Consider the following 19,883-nt stretch of genomic DNA (forward strand, 5'->3'; position numbering starts at 1 on the left):
GAAGCAGACGCCTTTTTGTCTTTGTTTTTTTAAACACGATCAAAGTTGCATCTAAACAGGATAAGAAGGTCTGAGAGCTAAAATCTTTTAGTAGTGTGAGCTATGAACAAACAAGGATTCAAAATTAATTTATAAGAATCAGAATAGTGGTTTCTTTATTACCTCTTCTCCCCCCTTCTATCTGATTCTCATTTCATTTTTTTCTTTCCTGCTCACAGCGGAACCAGTATTTGGAAGGCTGGGCGAGAGGTGGCTCTCAGAGCTGTGTACACCACTGATCGTTGACCCAGACAGTATAGAAAATTGAGACATACAGTGAATGTGGCTGCTGCTGTTGAATCTCTGCATTAATAAGTTGTATCAGACATTTAATGAAGGCCTTAACTTCCAGACTGTGTGGTTTGATACCAGGTGGTTAGCAATTCTAGATACCACCTGAGGGTCTTAGAAGGAGACTGACTCCTCTACTGCTTTCTTTAGATCTGATTCAGATCATTCTTACACTAGAGAAAGGATAGATTTAACCTGATAGAGCAGAAGGGGCTAGAAGCCAGAGACAGGACTCCTGGAAAAATTTAAGTGAATGTTATTCCAGCACTTGTCATTGTTGGTTTTAAAATGATAAATTATGTAGCAGTAATATCTCATATTTGGGAAGCGCACTTGATATGAAATGTTTTTGGTTTTTGGAAGAATAGCAGTTTTTGTTGCGTATGTGTGGTGAAAAGACAGCTATCTACATATAGTATGTATTTTTTTAAAAAACACTTCCATTTCTACATGCAGTGTAACATAGTAATGAACTCCCATATACCTATCACACAGATTTAACTACTGTAACAGTTCATGGCCAGTGTTAGTTCCATTTACTTCTCCTCTCAGATTACTTTGACACAAAGGTACATTATTTCACCCATAAATATTTTAGTATGTCTTTAAGAGATAAGGATTTGGAAAGATCTTAACCAAAATACTGTTACTACACTTAAAAATATTAAATAATTTAATATCATCAAACAATATGTAAAGACATGCTATCTGCAGCATATACACGAATGCGTTATACACTTAATTTTTAAATGTTTTAGTGAACACTTATATTGTTACAGTATAACTTTCTTGTATTTACCTCTTTCAGTGTGTGATACAAAATGCTTTGAATAGGGATTGTCTTATTCTCCTACCTAAGTTTTATAGTCCCCAGTACCATGCCTTCCAAGATAGGTTCTCAATATATATTTGTGAAGATTGAATTGAATTTAAAACTGCAATACTGCCTTTAAAAAAATAAATCCTGCATCTTTGGAGAATGTTTTTAAATGGCATGATGAATAGTAAAGAGTTTGGGATTTGGAGTTGGAGGATGCAGGTTTAAGGGTTAGCCCCACATTCCACTAGATGAATGACATTGGATGGATTTTCAAATTTCAGATCCTTAATTTCCCCATCAGTTTGGTGGCAATAATAATAAGATCTCTCTTAGAAGATTCTTGAAGGAATTAAGATGTTGGGCAGAGTACTTTTTAAACAGCAGTGTTATAAATATCACTTTTAGTTCCTGTCATTTTTCTTAGTGAAGTATGTATGCATTTAGCACCTAAGAGGAATTCCAGTAAAGAGTTATTACATTTTTAAAATTTTGAAAAATTGTCTCAAGACCATGTACCCCTATTGATATTTGTGGATGAATTAAATGCGTTGAACTTTCTTGATTTAGTGTTACAGTCTTGGATATGGACTGCTGTTTCTACCCCTGATCTAAACACAAGAATCCAAAGTTTGACTTACTTTTCTTAAAAGAAAAGTTAACAAATTCTGATATGGGCATATTTTATTTAATGATTGGTATTGGAATCTTTTCCTGGGCTTTGACATCAGACTTGAGGAAAATAAGAACTTTGGTCCCTTTTAATGGCAAGTTTAATTGTCTGTGTATACGGACGTGAAATTTTGGTTGTTAAATGCTCTAACAGAAAGGATGAGTTACTGTAAAACTTCAATAAAATATGTTATATAAAATGTCAAGGAATAATGTTTCAAATTTTTTTGTTAATCTTTTACTTTTTTTTTTTTTTTAATCTTTTACTTTTTAAAAATTAATTAAGTATATGTTTTGGCTGCATTGGGTCTTGGTTGCTGCACACAGGCTTTCTCTAGTTGCAGTGTGGGAGCTTCTCATTGCTGTGGCTTCTCTTGTTGCGGAGCAGGGACCCTAGGTGCGCAGGCTTCAGTAGTTGTGGCACGCGGGCTCAGTAGTTGGGGTGTGTGGGCTCTAGAGCGCAGCCTCAGTAGTTGTGGCACCCGGGCTTAGTTGCTCCACAGCATATGGGATCTTCCTGGACCAGGGATCGAACCTGTGTCCCCTGCATTGACAGGCGGATTCTTAACCACTGTGCCACCAGGCAAGTCCTTGGATAGTTTGCGGTTAACCTAAATGAGAGTTGCATACATCTGGCGTGCTTTTGCAGAAATGGCTATCCAAAATTGGTAACTATCTGAGAGTAGAGAGTTAACGATAAAATGAGGTACTTGGAAGAATAAAATGAGCTGATGGGGGGGTAGGTTAATTCACTTTTGTTAAGGGAACATATGGAGCATTTTTACAGTGTTTACAGTGTACTTGGTCCTACGTTCAGTAAAAATATGTGAAAATGATCCCCTTGGTCAGGGAGCTACAGTTTATTGAATTATGTTTCATTTTGGTTTGTCCTCAGTCAACAATGAGGAAAAAAATATTTTTTTTCCTCAAAAATGTCTTTTCTTTTTTTTTCTTCTTGCTTTTATGAAGCAGCAGGTGACAGCAGAAGCCTCTCTGAATAGAAAATCCTTACTATTGTTAAAAAAAAAAAGGTTAAATTTTAAATTAAAAAGTTAGATCTTCACCAGGATGGGGCAAATAGTTTGGAGTATTCATCCCCTGGGAAGGAACTCTAGTTAGGTGGGTGGGTCATAGTTTCCAGATAGTCTGGTGACAAGTAAGCAATAAAGGGTTGTACTTTATGGCCCATTGGAGAGAGAGGCAGGCTCACTGTTTTGTAAGGTAGGTGGTAGTCTTTGGATAATTTTACAGTCTCTAGAGAGTCTGGTCACATCAAGGAAAGTTACAGTTGTGGAGTCTCAATTCACTGCTTTGAGGCTTAATAGCTCTGTTACTTCTCTGCCTTGGATTCGTCAACTATAAAGTGAGGATAGTAGTATCTACTTAAACTGTACTGTATAATTGAAATTTGCTAGGACAGTAGAACTTAAATGTTATTACCCAAAAAAAAAAAAAGTAAATATGTGGGGTGATGGTTGTGTTCATTGACTCCATGGGGAGAATTCTGTCACAAATTATTTTTGTACCAAATCATCACATTGTGCACTTTACACATCTCACAGTTTTATTTGCCAGTTATACTCCAATAAAGGTGAAGAAAAAAAGTTTCTACTCCAGGGATTGTTATGAAGATTAAAGGAGTTAATTTTTTTTTAACATCTTTATTGGAGTATAATTGCTTTACAATGGTGTGTTAGTTTCTGCTTTATAACAAAGTGAATCAGCCATACATATACATATATCCCCATATCTCCTCCCTCTTGCGTCTCCCTCCCACCCTCCCTAGACCACCCCTCTAGGTGGTCACAGAGCACCGAGCTGATCTCCCTGTGCTATGCAGCTGCTTCCCACTAGCTAGCTATTTTACGTTTGGTAGTGTATACATGTCCATGCCACTCTCTCACTTCGTCCCAGCTTACCCTTTCCCCTCATGTCCTCAAGTCCATTCTCTACATCTGCGGTAAAGGAGTTAATTTACAGGAAATACTTAAAAGAATGCCTAGTACATAGCATAGTAAGCTCCATGTATTAGTTGCTATTATTTTTGTTAAATTAAGGTTGATATTAAGATGCTAATGGTTACTTTCAAAGAAGTTATAGAAGACCTAATAAAAAATTGCTTAAATAAGAAAGGTTTAGTATTGCACTATGACAAGAACTCTGGAGTGGGGCTATTCTGTCTCCTGCGTCCTGATATGAAGGACATGAAGTTTTTTCCCCTTTTTTCTGCTTTGCCAGCTTTAGAGTGTTGGCTTGTCCTAAGCAGACTGTCCTCATGTCTCAAAATTTTGTCAGCTAAATTTTGTTACATGCAGGTGACCACCTCCACAGGCTGAAAGGAGACTTTTGTGTAACACTTTTTAGGAGCAAGAAAACCTTTCTCAAATGTACCTTCAGCTGACTTCCCCTCACATGTTATTAGCCGGTATTAGTGTGGCACATCATTTGCAAAAACAGCCATTGCAAGAGCACTATGGTTGACTTGGAATCAAACTTCAGCCCCCCTGCGAAGGGAGGGGCCCAGCAGCTCCTGAAACACAGTGTTGCTTCTTACCTAGGGAGAACTGTGGTTTTCTTAGCAAGGAGAAAGAGAGAAGTGGCTGTTGTGTAGGCTAGTAATGTGTGCCTTAGTATCGTTTCCTCATTAGGGTCAGAACTGCCCCTAAGACCTGAGCCTACAGTTCAAGTGTGGCCTTCCCCGCTTCACTCTCCAATCCCCCCTCACCCTGGAGGGAATGGAGGGAATGTCTGGAGAAGCAGGATGAAGGTCGGAGCCCAGCAGGCTCACTCTTAAATTTGGGCATTATCCTTCTCTTATTGTTTTCAGCCTCCTCCAGCATCAGAGTGCCAAATTGTTAACTCCTTACCCAGCCCAGTGGAGAGCACAAAAAAATTAACCTGAGCTATGCCTTACCTCTTCCTGGAGAGTTTTATCTTCCATGTTTGAAACAAAAGACTAGTTGTTGACGCTAGTTGCTGCCTATCTCCTTGTTACTCATCCTCTACATCCTAGCAACAAAAGACCTAAAGAGTACAACATTCCAATTAATAAGTGCCCTTTGATACTACTTAACTTTGGGTGTATTATTCTTCATTATTAACTTAAGAAGTAAATGTTAAAGATTATCTCAGGTTATTGAGGATGGTGGCAATTGAGAACAAGCCTTATTCATATAATTAATTTCCTTCCTATGTGCTTTCCGCCCCAGTTGTTGAGTGAAATTATCAGACGAGAAAGATTAGATTTCCTTGGATAAAATTTTTTTGTCTTTCCAAGGTAAACAACTCTGGAAACTAAATGTAATTCAGCTTTCCTCATAATTTTGGTAGGAAGTCTCTGACCAAAAATCTAGTTTGGGAAATTCAGAAAGGAATGAAGTACTTGAGTTTTTGGTTTAAAACATTAAAAGTAAAAGGTGAGATTACCTAAAATCTTACCTTTGAATGCTTTCTTCTGGTCACTTGCCACACCTTTTTACATAGTACAGTCATGGTTCATATACTGTTCACGTGTTAATTTTGCTTAGCATATCTGTTTATATTTTCTCAGATTTGTACATTTTCCATTACTATTTTTTTTTAAAATTTTTTGGCTCTGCTGCATGGCTTGTAGGATCTTAGTTCCCTGACCAGGGATTGAACTCAGGCCACTGCAGTGAAAGCACTGAGTCTTAACCGCTGGACTGCCGGGGATTTCTCTTCTATCACTATTTTTATGGGCTGTATTTCATATTATGTTGATACACAGTAAATTTCAGTTATTTTCTCAGTGTTGGTTAACCGCTGGACTGCCAGGGATTTCTCTTCTATCACTATTTTTATGGGCTGTATTTCATATTATGTTGATACACAGTAAATTTCAGTTATTTTCTCAGTGTTGGGCATTTAGATTGATAATTTTTTTTGCTGTTACTGGTAACATGTCTATGTTACATCTTTGTAACTATGTTAATTTATAGCATTTTAAATAATAACAAATTTTGAAGCCTAACTGTTGAAAAAATTTTATAATCTTTTCAGAAGCAAGAGAAAAAGAGGAAGAAATGAACAGAGAGAAAGAATTAAGAAGGCAAAGCGAAGATCTTGAACCAACATCTTCAGGCTCAAATGTGGCCAGAGATTGCTCTAAATCATCTTCCAGGTGCTTGTCTTTCTCAAAAGAATGCTATTAAACTACCTTTTTCTAGGCGTTCATAACACAATTTAGGCAAAGTTCCTGATACTAAAAGCTTGCATAATTTCTCCCATTTCAGGCAATTGTGTATGTCTAGGACCAGGAAAAAGTCATTTGTCACATTGTAAATCATTTGACTTTTTCTGAAGTATTCCAGATGAAGTATTAAAATCTATGCCTTTTCGGCTTCCCTGGTGGCGCAGTGGTTAAGAGTCCGCCTGCCGATGCAGGAGACGTGGGTTCGTGCCCAGGTCTGGGAGGATCCCACGTGCCGCGGAGTGGCTGGGCCCGTGAGCCATGGCTGCTGGGCCTGCGTGTCCGGAGCCTGTGCTCCGCAACGGAGAGGCCACAACAGTGAGAGGCCCGCGTACCGCAAAAAAAAAAAAAAAAAAATCTATGCCTTTTGACTGCAGAGCATAACTATGTAAAGTTGGAAAGATGATGACAAGTTTATTATTTTTTTCATGTTTATTTTGTCATTTACATCTTTTGTCCCTTTCCCCAGACTCTGCATTCATAACCTTTTTTGGTAGGATCCTTTATGGAAATAGATAATAAGAAAGAATATAAACAGAGGCACATTATAAAGTTTATCGAGTTATAGGAGAAAGCAGCCATTAAAATTACTTTAAATTGAAATTTAATACTATGTAACTTAATTACTAAGAACTTTAAACAATATAAATAGGTATACAGATATCAAATCTAGGTGGATAATATGAGAATTCTAATGTTGTTTAGATATATTTTAAATCATCAAATTGGTTACATAAACTATTCATGGCAAATTTCACCAGTGGATTTCACTATTTCCTCTTTTTATGGTAGAAAAACATAAAATATCTAAATACGCAAAATATCACTTATACTTATGTAATTTCATTTTTTGTTCACCCAGAAGGTGCATTCTTTGGTATCTCAGTCTAGGCTTTTGAGCAGAATATCTCTCCATAATAGTGTTGGTTGGTCTTTTCTATAACTTCTCTTTGCGGAGGGAAGGGATATCTATATGGGACTACAAGTCTGGTTCTCCCTTTTCATAACAGTGCAACCTTAACATCTATTTAGTCTCTGAAGCATATGAGTATCTTTGCATATATTAGTAAAGAGCAGGGGTCAGCAAACATTTTCTGTCAAGGACAGATAGTAAATGTTTTAGGAATTGGGGTCCATGTGGTCTCTTTCTCAACTACTCAATTCTGCCATATACGACACGTAAATGAATGGGCTTATCTGTGTTCAGTAAATCTTTAAAAAACAAACACTGGGCCAAAGTTTACCAACCCCTGCTATAGAGTGTCCTTTCTTTATATTAGTCAAAAGATTCAGTTTAGCATTGTCTATGGTTTTATATCAGTTGTCAGTCTCACAATGTCCTTTGGTTTCAATATGATAGGGAAAAAAACCCTTTTTCCCGAGAGGAACATTTAGTATTTACCTTTAGTTTCTTACTTTTGGGATGATTTAAGATGTTAAAAAACTACTGTTGTGTTTTTGGAAATTTATCTTATTGCTAAGGTTTTGACAAACAAATGATTCCATTAATTGAAAATTGTAAAAATTTCAGTAGTTTTGTTGATTCTGTTTTTTCCGCAATACTAACTTTAAAGTCCAAAGGTAAAGAACGTGCAGTATTGGTATTGAGAATAAATTTTATTGATATAAAAAAACCCAGCATTACTTTTGTCATTAGTGATTAAAATTACAGAACTACTGTAATTACATTACTTTTTCCAAAAGCAAATTACTTTGCTTTTGGAAGCAAAAGTTGCAATACATTTAAGATAACTAACTAAGCACTCAGTTATAGCCAGATGGTTCCAACATTTCCCAGAACATGAGGCTCGTTCCCAGCACAAAATCACTGTTCCCTAAACTGGAGTTGTGGAATGAGACAATCACAGAACAATAAATTGAGTGAAAAGCTTTCTAGGAGCCATGGCAAAAAAAGCAATGGTGTTCCAAGTGTCTAATAAGAAAAAGCACTTAGGGAAGAGAGGAATTTTTTCATCCTGGTGCTAAATTCAAGAAATAACTCATTGCATGCACACTAATATAGTAGAAAATATCTTGGGGGACTTCCCTGGTGGCACAGTGGTTAAGAATCCGCCTGCAAATGCAAGGGACACGGGTTCGATCCCTGGTCCGGGAAGATCCCGCGTGCCACGGAGCAACTAAGCCCGTGCACCACAACTACTGAGCCTGTGCTCTAGAGCCCATGAGCCACAGCTACTGAAGCATGTGTGCCCTAGAGTCCGTGCACTGCAACTGCTTAGCCCGCGTGCTGCAAGTACTGAAGCCCGTGCACCTAGAGCCCATGCTCTGCAACTAGAGAAGCCACTTCAGTGAGAAGCCTGCGTACCACAACGAAGAGTAGCCCCTGCTCGCCACAACTAGAGAAAGCCCGCATGCAGCAACGAAGACGCAACACAGCCAAAAATAAAAATAAATAAATAATGTTTTTAAAAAAGAAAAAAGACAGGTCCCTATTCATAAGGACATAACAGGCTAGGAATTCTTTATAGCTATGATTAGATAACTTCTTTCACTCCCATTTAGGTGTTTAATTTTACATTAGCTAGTGAAACTGGGTAGTTATCTGTTAGAAAGAAAAAAAGAGGATAAAGATAGTGATTTTGTTCTAAGGAGCTCATTTTTTCTTTTTAAAGACCTTCAGTTCTAACTAGAGATCAGCAAATAAACAGTCAGATTTTAGTTTTCCCAGAGATATAAAGGAAGTGGTAACTTCTTTTGCTGATCACCACAAGTACTATGCATTGGCACTATATGATGCAGTCTTTATTGGTCCTGAGAAGGGACATGGTGTCCTTTTCCGTTGGGCGAAGAAACCATAATTAAAGGTAATTCTCTTTTGAAGTTTTGTAAAACACATTTTTAATAAAAAATAGGAAAATTCACAGTCGTTAAGGACTTTTAAAGGCTCTTTTGCCAGTGGCTTTCAAAATGCTTAAGGTAGCTTAAAAATAATTCTCTCTCATATATTAGGAAAGAAGTAACAGTAAATTATATAGGCCGAGAAAAATGTTAAATTTTCCTCAGTGAAGCATCTTAAAGTTTAATTTTTGCATATTCTAATTGCTTTGAAGCTATGCATTTTTTCTTGTGATTTTGATATATCTCCTTTTGAATAAATCTGATTACTTCTCCATTTATTTGAATTTTGACCTCATATTTTATATGTATGTTAATAAACTTTTTAGATTTGATATTTTTTCTTATTCTCATTTTCCCATCTGTTCGATAATATTGTTTTAATGTATTTAAGATATCTCTTAGGCAATCAGTTTTCCTCACATAAGAGATTGTTATGCTATTTTCTTTTTTCTAGATTTAATAAAAATTACCTTAAGAGTTTAAATGAGAAATTATTATGAAGTATTTAAGACTTTCAAAACGGTGATAAAGTACAATACCCACTAGACAAGAAGTAAACTTTTGCTGTTAGGAGTGAACACTTCTGAGAACTATCTTCAATTGCATCCCCTTCCCTTCTTGTCAGAAGTAACCAACCTTCTAAATTTGAATTTTTTCCATGTATCTCTTTGTAAGTTTTGTGTATCTCTGTTTCCCTAAGACTTAAATAATATTGTTTTGCATATTTTAAAATCTTTCTCCCCAGTGTCTAGTGTGCCACTTAGCATGTTATGCTGTAAACTATCATGTACTGTTTCTGTAGTGTGTTCTTTTATATGATTGTGGACACTGTAAGGTTAGGGATATTTTTCCCCTTAATTAGACAAAAATTTTTTTTTTTTTTTTTTTTTTGCGGTACGCGGGCGTCTCACTGTTGTGGCCTCTCCCATTGTGGAGCACAAGCTCCGGACGCGCAGGCTCAGCGGCTATGGCTCATGGGCCCAGCTGCTCCGCGGCATGTGGGATCTTCCCGGACCGGGACACGAACCCGTGTCCCCTGCATCGGCAGGTGGACTCTCAACCACTGCGCCACCAGGGAAGCTCGACAAAACATTTTTGTTATGAAGCTTGTCATACATATAAAACTTCAGATATCCTTCATTTAAAGTAAAGAGAACAATGAAACAAACACCCAGCGTGTGAGACAGTTGTAGAGCTTTATCAGTGCTTTGAAATCCTACTCCTTTGCTCCACAAGGGAAACCTTCCCTGTATTTATCTTTCCATCCTCTTTTTAATAATTTTATTATATATGAGTGTATTCCTAAATATATGTTGTTTTGTATGATTTCTTATTTTATACAGATGTCATTAATGCTGTAATGAATGTATTTTTTTAATTTGCTTTTTTTATTCAACAAGAGGTTTTTCACATTCATGTTGACAAGTGAATCTATAGTTCATTTCATTTTCAGTGCATTTTAGTTTTCCACTTAGAAATATACTACAGTTTATCCATTGTCTAGTCAATTTAGGTTGCTGTTTTTCTATACTATTATAAAATATGCTTTTAGAGATCTCCTTATAGCTATCCTCTGTTTTACTGTAGAAAAGTTTCTTTAGAGTATATACCTAGTAGTAGACTTGCTAGGTCTTTGAGTAAGTACACGTTTATCTTTAGATTTGGGTCAGTTGTTTTCTAAAGAGTTTGTACCCACTTACTTTCCCACCAGCAGAGTGTAAGAGTTTCCGTTGCTCCACATCCTCATTAACTCTTGTTATTGTTAGACATTTTTATTTTTGCCAGTCTGATTGTTGTGAGGTGGTATCCTTATAGTGTTCATTTGCATTTTGATGATTACCAGTGTCGTTGTACATCATCATTTCAAAAGTTTACTGGTCATGTATTTTTTCTTCTGAAGATATAGTAAGAACTATGTCTTCTGCAAGATTTTCTCTCAGGCTCCTTGTGTTTTCCCCTTAATTGGTGGTTTACTATTACTATTTTTTTGTTTTTCAGTGGTATTTTTTTAAAAAATAAGTTTCAAATGTTAATATATTCTCATTTTAACCTTTTCTTTTGTGATGTGTGCCTTTTGTTTAAGAAATGAGTCCTTACACTGAGGTCATAAAGATAACTTTCTATATTTTTATCTAAAGTTTTTAAGTTTTGTTTTCCATATTTAGGTCTTAACATAGGATTAATTTTTTGTGGATAATGTAAAGATGTTATTCATTTTTATTTTTTGCTCCATATGAATAATCAATTTCCCCAGCCCCTTTATTTTTAATTTAAAAAATTTAGTCAAGTTTTTTTTAGAGCAGTTTTAGGTTCACAACAAAATTGAGCCGAAGGTACAGAGAGTTTTCCATATATCACCTGGCCCAGTACATGCATAGCCTCCTCCATTACCAACAGCCCCCACCAGAGTGGTGTATTTGTTACAGTTGGTGAACCTACACTGACACATCTTCATCACTCAGAATCCAGAGTTTACATGAGGGTTCACTCTTTGATGTTGTACCTTCTGTCAATTTGTACAAATTTGTAATGACATTTATCCACCACTGTGGTATCAATCAGAGTAGTTTCACTGCCTTCACCATGCTCTGTGTTCCATCTCTTCATCCCTCCCTCCCCACAAACCCTTAGCAACCACTGATCTTTTAAATTTTTATCGAAGTAGGGTATACACATTACAAAGTCAAACATAAAGTCTCATTTCTCCCTGCTCATGATTCTGGCTTCCCAGAGGAAATGATTACATTTTTTTTAGCATTTTTTCCCTTCAATTTACCTCTGTATTTCTAAATGTTTTCTTTTACTATGGTGTCTTGATTTTTTGAATTGGGGTAAAAATTTTTTTAACATAAGAATTTCCATTTTAAACGATTTAAATTATACAGTTTAGAGGCATTAGTAATGTTTATAATGTTGTACAGCCGTCATCACTATTTCCAAAAATTTTATCACTCCAAACAGAAACTTTAGCCATTAAGCAGTAATTCCCCATCTTTCACTGATGAACACTTGGGTTTCCATCTTTTGGGTACTGTGAGTGCAGTGAACACTGGCATACAAGTATCTGTTTGAGTCTTTGATTTTAATTCTTTTGGGTATATGCCTACGAGTGAAATTTCTGGGTCATATGGTAGTTTTATGTTTAACTTTTTGAAAAACTGCCAAGCTGTTTTCCACTGTGGCTGCGCCATTTTACATTCTCACCAGCAATGTGTGAGGGTTCCAATTTCTCCACGTTCTTGCCATCACTTTTTACTTTCCATGTTTTGTTTTGTTTTTATTATAGTCATCCCGGTAGGTGGGAAGTGGTATCTCCTTGTAGTTTTTTTTTTTTTTAAATATATTTATTTATTTTTGGCTGTGTCAGGTCTTGGTTGCTGCTTGCAGGACCTTTCGTTGCAGCATGCGGGCTTCTCTCTAGTTGTGGCATGTGGGCTCCAGAGCACATGGGCTCTGTAGTTGGGGCATGTGGGCTCTCTAGGTGTGGTGCGTGGGCTTAGTTGTCCTGCTGTGCTGCATGTGGGATCCTAGTTCCCCGACCAGGGATTGAACCCACGTCCCCTGCATTGGAAGACAGATTCTTAACCGCTGGACCACCAAGGAAGTCCCTCCTTGTAGTTTTTATTTTCATTTCCCTAATGTCTAATGATGTTGAGCATTTTTTGATATGCTTATTGATCATTTGTATATCTTCTTTTGAGAAATGCATATTCAAGTCCTTTGCCCATTTTAAAATTGTGTTGTTTGTATTTCTGTTGTTAAGTTGTAGGAATTCTTTATACATTCTGGTTATTAACTCAGCAGATATGTGATTTGCAAATATTTTATTCATTCTTTATGTTTTTTTACTTTCTTAATATCCTTTGATGCATGAAAGCTTTTAATTTTGGTGAAGTCCAACTTACCTATTTTTTCTTTTTGTTGATCATGTTTTTCATGTCATATCTAAGAAGCCATTGCCAAATTATAGGTCATGAAGATTTCTCCTGTTTTCTTCTAAAAAACATAGCTTTGGCTCTTACATTTTGCTTATTGATCCATTTTTTTTTTTGCGGTAGGCGGGCCTCACACTGCTGCAGTCTCTCCCGTTGCGGAGCACAGGCTCCGGACGCGCAGGCTCAGCGGCCATGGCTCACGGGCCCAGCCGCTCTGCGGCACATGGGATCCTCCCGGACCAGGGCACGAACCCGTGTCCCCCACATCGGCAGGCGGACTCTCAACCACTGCGCCGCAGGGAAGCCCTTATTGATCCATTTTGAGTTCATTATGTATATGATGTGAAGTAGGGATCCAACTTTTTTTGTTTTTGTTTTATTTTTGACCCATCTTGGTGATTCTTTTTTTTTAAAAATAAATTTATGTATTTTATTTATTTTTGGCTGCATTGGGTCTTGCTGCGCACGGGCTTTCTCTAGCTGCGGCAAGTGGGGGCGACTCTTCATTGTGGTGCATGGGCTTCTCATTGCGGTGGCTTCTCTTGTTGTGGAGCACGGGCTCTAGGCAGGTGGGCTGCAGTAGTTGTGGCGCGTGGGCTTCAGTAGTTGTGGCTTGCGGGCTCTGGAGCACAGGCTCAGTAGTTGTGGTGCACAGGCTTAGTTGCTCTGCGGCATGTGGGATCTTCCCGGACCAGGGCTCAAACCTGTGTCCCCTGCATTGGCAGGCAGATTCTTAACCACTACGCCACCAGGGAAGTCCCATCTTGGTGATTCTAATGTAAGGTGTGATTCCAGAGTAGTTTTCTATTTTATTTTATGAATGTTCAGCATTCATTATATGGTGATCATTTTCTTCCTGTTTTTTTAAAATGCACACTTATTATATATAAGTTACTTATTATGATAATTTGAATTCAGTTCTGGAATTGGTCTTCTGCTCTCTTGCTGTATTTCATTTGGTCCTATATATTTTAAGTATGTTTCATGTTAGATTTTCTCCTTTGTAGCATGTTGAGACTCTGTTTCACAATGCATACAGATAATTTAAAAAATGTCTACAATGTTGTTAAAATTTGGTTTAGAGAAAGACAGTAATCTAAAACTACCCTTTTTATTGGCTTAAAGAAATATTATATGGGTGTAAGTTATCATTCAGAAATCAAGTACTGAGAAGAAATACATCATTTATCCTATGAAAAATAGCTGTAGAATAGTAGAGAAATACTGATATACTCTAGATTTGTAAGGTAGGAATCATTTAGACATTCGCACTTCCTTTTAAGAAAGTAGTACCAGAAACAATGAATTTTGCCTATGAATTTAATGAAATTGTACAACCATACATCTTATTTAATGCCTAGCTAAAATCTCGCTTAAAAAGTCAGGTGGAAAAAAAAGTCAGCCGAGGAAAACGTTAGGATTGACTCAACTGTTTTCGCATCGAGTACATATTGTTTCTCAGGCTCTGGTTCATATTTGGGTACCACATTGAATCAAGGCGTATTTTAAACATGGAATGTATTCTGTTTTCAGTCAGGGACATTTTTGGACATAATTTCATGGACTTTGTTTTTCAGGATATTGAAAATATGTTAAAAATGGTTCATTTTTTTGGCTTGTGCACATTAGCAGCAAAAAGCCAGAAGCAGAATTAGAAGCTGATACATTCTATCAAGTTTCATGTGGGTATTAGGCCTGCATAATCAGCCATGAAATCTATATGGATCTGTTTAGTTCTCAGTTCAATGATTATTTTTGAACTAGTTAACTGGGTTAAAGCATGGGTGCTAAGGGTTAACATTTCAATTTAGAGCTCTCTGTGGCCTTAGTTTTGCATTAAGGAAGTCTGTGACTTGTAACCAGTACAGTCAGAAATTTGTGATCTGATCACAAGAGAGAAAATTTGGGAGCATGAATAGTTTAATACAAATTTAGTCAGTCATTCAAGTATTTATTGAACACCTTCTGTGGGTTAGGCACTGCTTTAGAAATTGGGGATACAGCATTTAGCAAGTCAGATGAGATCTCAGCTCATATTGCTGTGGGGACATTTGAGGGGATGGATAACAGATTACAAACAACTAAATAATTAATCAAACAATATAATTTAGCAATGTACATAATAAAGATCATCAAAGTAAGGTAATTAAGGTAATGGTGACTGATGGGGGTGTGTTTGAAAGTTTAGAAAGGGGTGTGTGTCTGAAGGCCTCTTTGAGGAGGTGACATTTGAGGAGAACTGAATGATGAGAAAGAGGCCATGTAACAAGTGTGTTAGCAGAGGGAACTGCAAGTGCAAAGACCCTCAGGCTGAACCAAGCTTCAAGTGTTCAGTTATGAAGAAGGCCTGTGGGGCTGGAGCACCTTGAGCTTAACTGTTGAAAAAAAGAGAAATTCTCTTTATGGAGGTTTGCTAGCTCCTGTCTTTGTATAAGGATATCATGTATGTTATGTTATGAGTATGTATTCTTTTAATATTGAACCTAGATGAAAATAAAAAGAAAAATCCCATTTTTTTCTTCAGTAGATATTGACTGCCTATGTCAGGCATCATGTAGGTGCTAGAGCCACAGCAATGAACACAACAGACAAATTTCTGCTTTCATTGAGCTTATATTCTAGAGATACTTCATTAGAAGGCAGTGACACTTTGAATCCTAGAAAATATTTGATAGATTAATTGATATAATTAGGAATGCAGTTCTCAACCTTTTGGGATGGGGTGGGAGGTAGAGGGATGGTGGATGGTGGTGGCTTCCGAATGTATAAAGGTGTTTAATATAGACTTTAATGAGAGTGTGTAATAGTCCTCAGGTGTGTTGGGTAGAAAAACAGTTGAGAATCAATATGATACTCCCTAGGGTAAGGTATCTTTACAATCCAGGAAAGCTATCAATACGTTTAACATTTTAGCAACTCAGCAAACTCGGGTTAGCACTGAGAAATAGTTTGTATTTCAGAAAATATATTGAAACATTTTGACAGTAATATTAACTTTCTTACATGACTGACTTTATTTACTCCTGTGGCAAACAGTGATCGTATTCACATATAGTGAATAGAAACATTGGTTATCTCAGTAGTTTTCTTTCTTATGGTGTAGTATCTAGTAGTTTTTCTTCCACATTCCAGTTGTTCTGCTGGGTCTTTATGAATGAGGATTATCTAATGGGCCTCTAACATGTAATTGCTCTGAGCTTTTGTCTCTGACTTTATATTTAGGTAAGATAGATAAAAGAAGTTTTTCACTTTCTTTAGGTGAAATAATATTTGAGTCACACATTCAATGTTTGAATTACAAATTTAAAAACATTAAAAAAACTCAGTTGTTAAAAGGAGAGTCAGGGTTTCCTGAGAAATCAGTATTATCTCGAGTACTTTCTTTGTTTCAGCAAAGGCAATGAGTTTCTGTTTCTATATTTTCAGGGATACAAGCAGCAGTGAAAGTGAAGCAAGTTCTGAATCTTCTGATGATGAGTTAATTGGCCCCCCTTTACCCCTTAAAATGGCAGAAGAACCAGTTAATCGTATGGAGGAAGATATCCTTGGTCCTTTACCTCCACCTCTTGGTGAAGATGTGGAAGAAGAAGAAGATGATGATGATGATGATGATTCAGAAGAGGAGGAAGTAAGTATTTCAGTAGTAATTTAAGAATTCAGTGGAGTAGTGTCTTTTAGAGTAGTGTAGAGATCAGTTCCCTGCTAGACAGTTATTCATGAATGAGATCAAATTAAAAAAAAAATCTGAGTTTACTACCGACAGCCCCTTGTTGAAAGAACTCTAAAGACTGTATTTCAGGAACAAAGAAGTAGACCTCAAAAATAATAAATGGACAGTAGGAAGCAATGTGTTAAAAAGTTAATAAACATTTTGTTAAGTTTATGTAGCATTGAGTGTAATGTTGATGATGAATAAATCTGGGAAGATTTAAAAATAAAGTGGATCTAATATTATTTTGAACAATAATGTGGAAGATAGGAGAGTGGAATCAGCTCAGTCATTTTGAAATCATATTATTTGGGCGGAGGCTAGAGATGTTATTAGTTAATTTTAGATTAGCTTAGGTCAAGTTGCAAGTTACAATTTTAAGAGTAAATGCCCCCAAAATAGAAATTGTGTAACCTCCAAAATAGTAAAAGGAAAAACATATAAAGAAAACCATTGATATACTTTGTATTTTTGATACCTAGAATGGATCATTTTTTAATACCACCTTTCTCTATGTTACAGATTATTTTCAGTAATAATTATGAGTTGACACAAATAATAATGGTCGGAAGAGAAACTGACAACCTTTGCAGATCTGTCAGTGACTTCATCAAAATGGGCATTCTTTGCTTATTACTACACAGTATACCAAATTGGTCATTCTATGTCTATTCATAGTTTATTAAAGGAAGCTTTTCATGCACACATGTGTATGTGTGTGTATGTAAAATTAGGAAAAGAGGAACATAAGGATAAATCAGGCAGTTTCATTAAAAATTTTGTTTTACAATAAATTCCTGAAACTGCAGTGTTGACCATATCATTTTTCTTTTGATGTCAGTCCTAGTGGCTTTTAAATATCTCTGTTCTTAAAACACTTTCACTAAAATCTCTTCTTCCAGAAAATCCATCATTTTCTAATATATTTGGTAAAAACTTCTAAAGTTTCTTCTGTAAAAATCGGAGAAAATGGCTAAATAGTGGCATATGTTGTCATTAAATGATCCATTGCTTTAGAATGTTTTTGATGAAAGCAATTGAGGTGTTTAAACATTCCCATTTTGAATTCTTCTGCCGACCTAGTCTACCATCTTTTGTCTTTTCCTCCTGGCATTGAAAGTATAGCAGAATGGAAGACTCTTTCTGTTTCTTTGACTTTATAATCATTATTTATTTTGAACCTACTGTTTAAATGCAAGAACATGAAGTACACCAGGGATTGGAGATATGAAACCACCCTTGAAGTAAGCTTGAATGATTCTGAACCATTAAAAATATTATCTGAACATGTGTGTAGCTGAGTACATTTGTGCATGTATGTGGTGCAGATAGTATAACTGGGAGTGTGCCAAACTAACTTGGTGTAGAATGCAATGTTTATTAAAAGATAAGTAATAAAAATAGGCTAATTTGAAGCTTACATATGTGTCATCAAAACTCAGCACTAATCATAGCAAAAAACAAAAAAACAAATTTCTAAACTGACAGTTTTAGAATTGCCAGCACCTGGTGATAATAAAAAGTAGTCTCATCTTTAGTTGATTTTATTTTTGTTTTTAAATTCTCTAAAGAAAATGTACCCCCTTATTGGTCTGTAATACTACCACTGAAATGCTCTTGATATGCCATTGAAGAAAGCGCAGTCATTCCAAAAAATGACGGGAAAGGGGAAAAAAGAAGTAGATGAAAATCTTGGTAAATAGAGATCACAAAATAAGATGGTAAGCATGAATACAAATACAGTTGACCCTTTAACATTGCAGGAATTAGGGGCACCGACTCTCTGAGCAGTCAAAAATCCGAGTATAATTTACAATCAGCCCTCCATTTACACGGTTCCTCCACATCTGAGGCTCCACATCCGCAGATTCAACCAACTGTGGATCATGTAGTACTGTAGTATTTACTACTAAAAAAAAATCTGCTTATAAGTGGACCTCTGCAGTTCAAAGTCATGTTGTTCAAAGGTCAGCTGTATATCATTATTCACAATAGATGTAAATGGCTAAACTTGCCACTTAAAAGACAAAACTTCTCAGATTGGATTAAAAAATTCAGGCATATTCTGCTTATGAATGATACATCTAAAATGTAATGACATAGAAAGGTTGAAAGAAAAGGGAATAAAGGAGACTATAGCAGGAAAATACTAACTGAAAGATAACTGATTACTATTATAAAATTAATGTAAAGATAAAATGAGTGTCATTAGCTAATGGTAAAAGAAACAATTTATTCTCCAGGGAAATGATAGTCCTTAACCTGTGTGCATTTTAACACAATATAATCAAAGCAAAAATTGACAGAATTATAAGGAGAAATGATGGACAGACCTACAGTGATAATGGAAGATTGTTCAGAAACAATTCAGGAATTGTTAAGATGGCAATTAGTAAGAGTATAGATTTTAGCAATACAAATGCACAAGTTTTATCTATTGAACATATATAGAACCTTCATCCAGCATTTTCTTTTCAAGCATACATGGGTAATCAGAAACAACAGCAACCACACATCTAGGCCACAGTGTGTGGTGGACAAGGAAAAGATGTGTTTAATTATTTTGGGTGGTTCATAGAGTAGGTAATACTTAGGTTGAACTATCATATGTGAGAATGACTTATGTTTGTTTGTTATGAATGTTTGTGTGCCCCCCAAACTCATATGTTGAAGTCCTAACCTTCAGTGTGACTGTATTTGGAGATGAGCCTCTTTGGAAATAATCAAGGTTAAGTTAGGTCATAAGGGTGGGTCCTGATCCAAATAGGATTAGCCTCCTTATAAGAAGAGAGATACTAGAGAGCTAGGTCTGCACATAACAGCAAGAAGCTGGCTGTTTATAAGCCAGGAAGAAAGTCTGCAACAGAAACCAAATTTGCTGGCACCTGGTCATGGACTTCTAGCCTCCAAAACTGTGAGAAAACAAATTTTTAATCTTTAAGCCACCCAATCTGTGGTCTTTTGTCTGAGCTGATGAATGCAGGTTTGCAATGCTGGCAAGGTACCGGGGAAGAGAGAATAGAAGTATGAAGGGTGTTGTGAGGAGAAAAAAAGTTGCTATAATGAGGACCTAAATGTGTGCAAGTACATGATAGTGTGGTGAAATGTCATGTGATTAGTGCATGGCTGTTTTTTCTTACTAGGGGGAAATGGAAAGATGAGGCTGATGAGATCAGATCCAGAGAAGAAATACAGTAATCCCCCCTTATCCAGGGGGATATGTTTCAATACCCCAGTAGATGCCTGAAACTGTGGATGGTACCAACCTTTATATTAACACTATGTTTTTCCTATACATATATACCTGTGATAAAGTTTAATTTATAAATTAGGCACAGTAAGAGATTAACA

The 19,883-nt window shown here is 36.3% G+C and overlaps 1 protein-coding gene across 5 annotated transcripts in view; it reads left to right on the forward strand.

The window, feature by feature from the left end:
• The window catches only part of WDR70 (WD repeat domain 70), a 307,508-nt gene that overhangs the window by 4,454 nt on the left and 283,171 nt on the right, over positions 1 to 19,883 (forward strand). For all 5 annotated transcript variants that reach the window (XM_089908783.1, XM_022599005.3, XM_089908782.1 and 2 more), the window contains exons 4-5: positions 5,840 to 5,960; positions 16,250 to 16,451. In XM_089908783.1, the coding sequence (XP_089764909.1) occupies positions 5,840 to 5,960; positions 16,250 to 16,451 (323 nt within the window). The remainder of the gene's footprint in view (positions 1 to 5,839; positions 5,961 to 16,249; positions 16,452 to 19,883) is intronic.

Source organism: Delphinapterus leucas, chromosome 3 (genome assembly GCF_059928025.1).
Source record: "Delphinapterus leucas isolate spDelLeu-1000000601 "Yukka" chromosome 3, BTC_Dleu_Yukka2, whole genome shotgun sequence".
NCBI classification, from domain to species: Eukaryota; Metazoa; Chordata; class Mammalia; order Artiodactyla; family Monodontidae; genus Delphinapterus; species Delphinapterus leucas.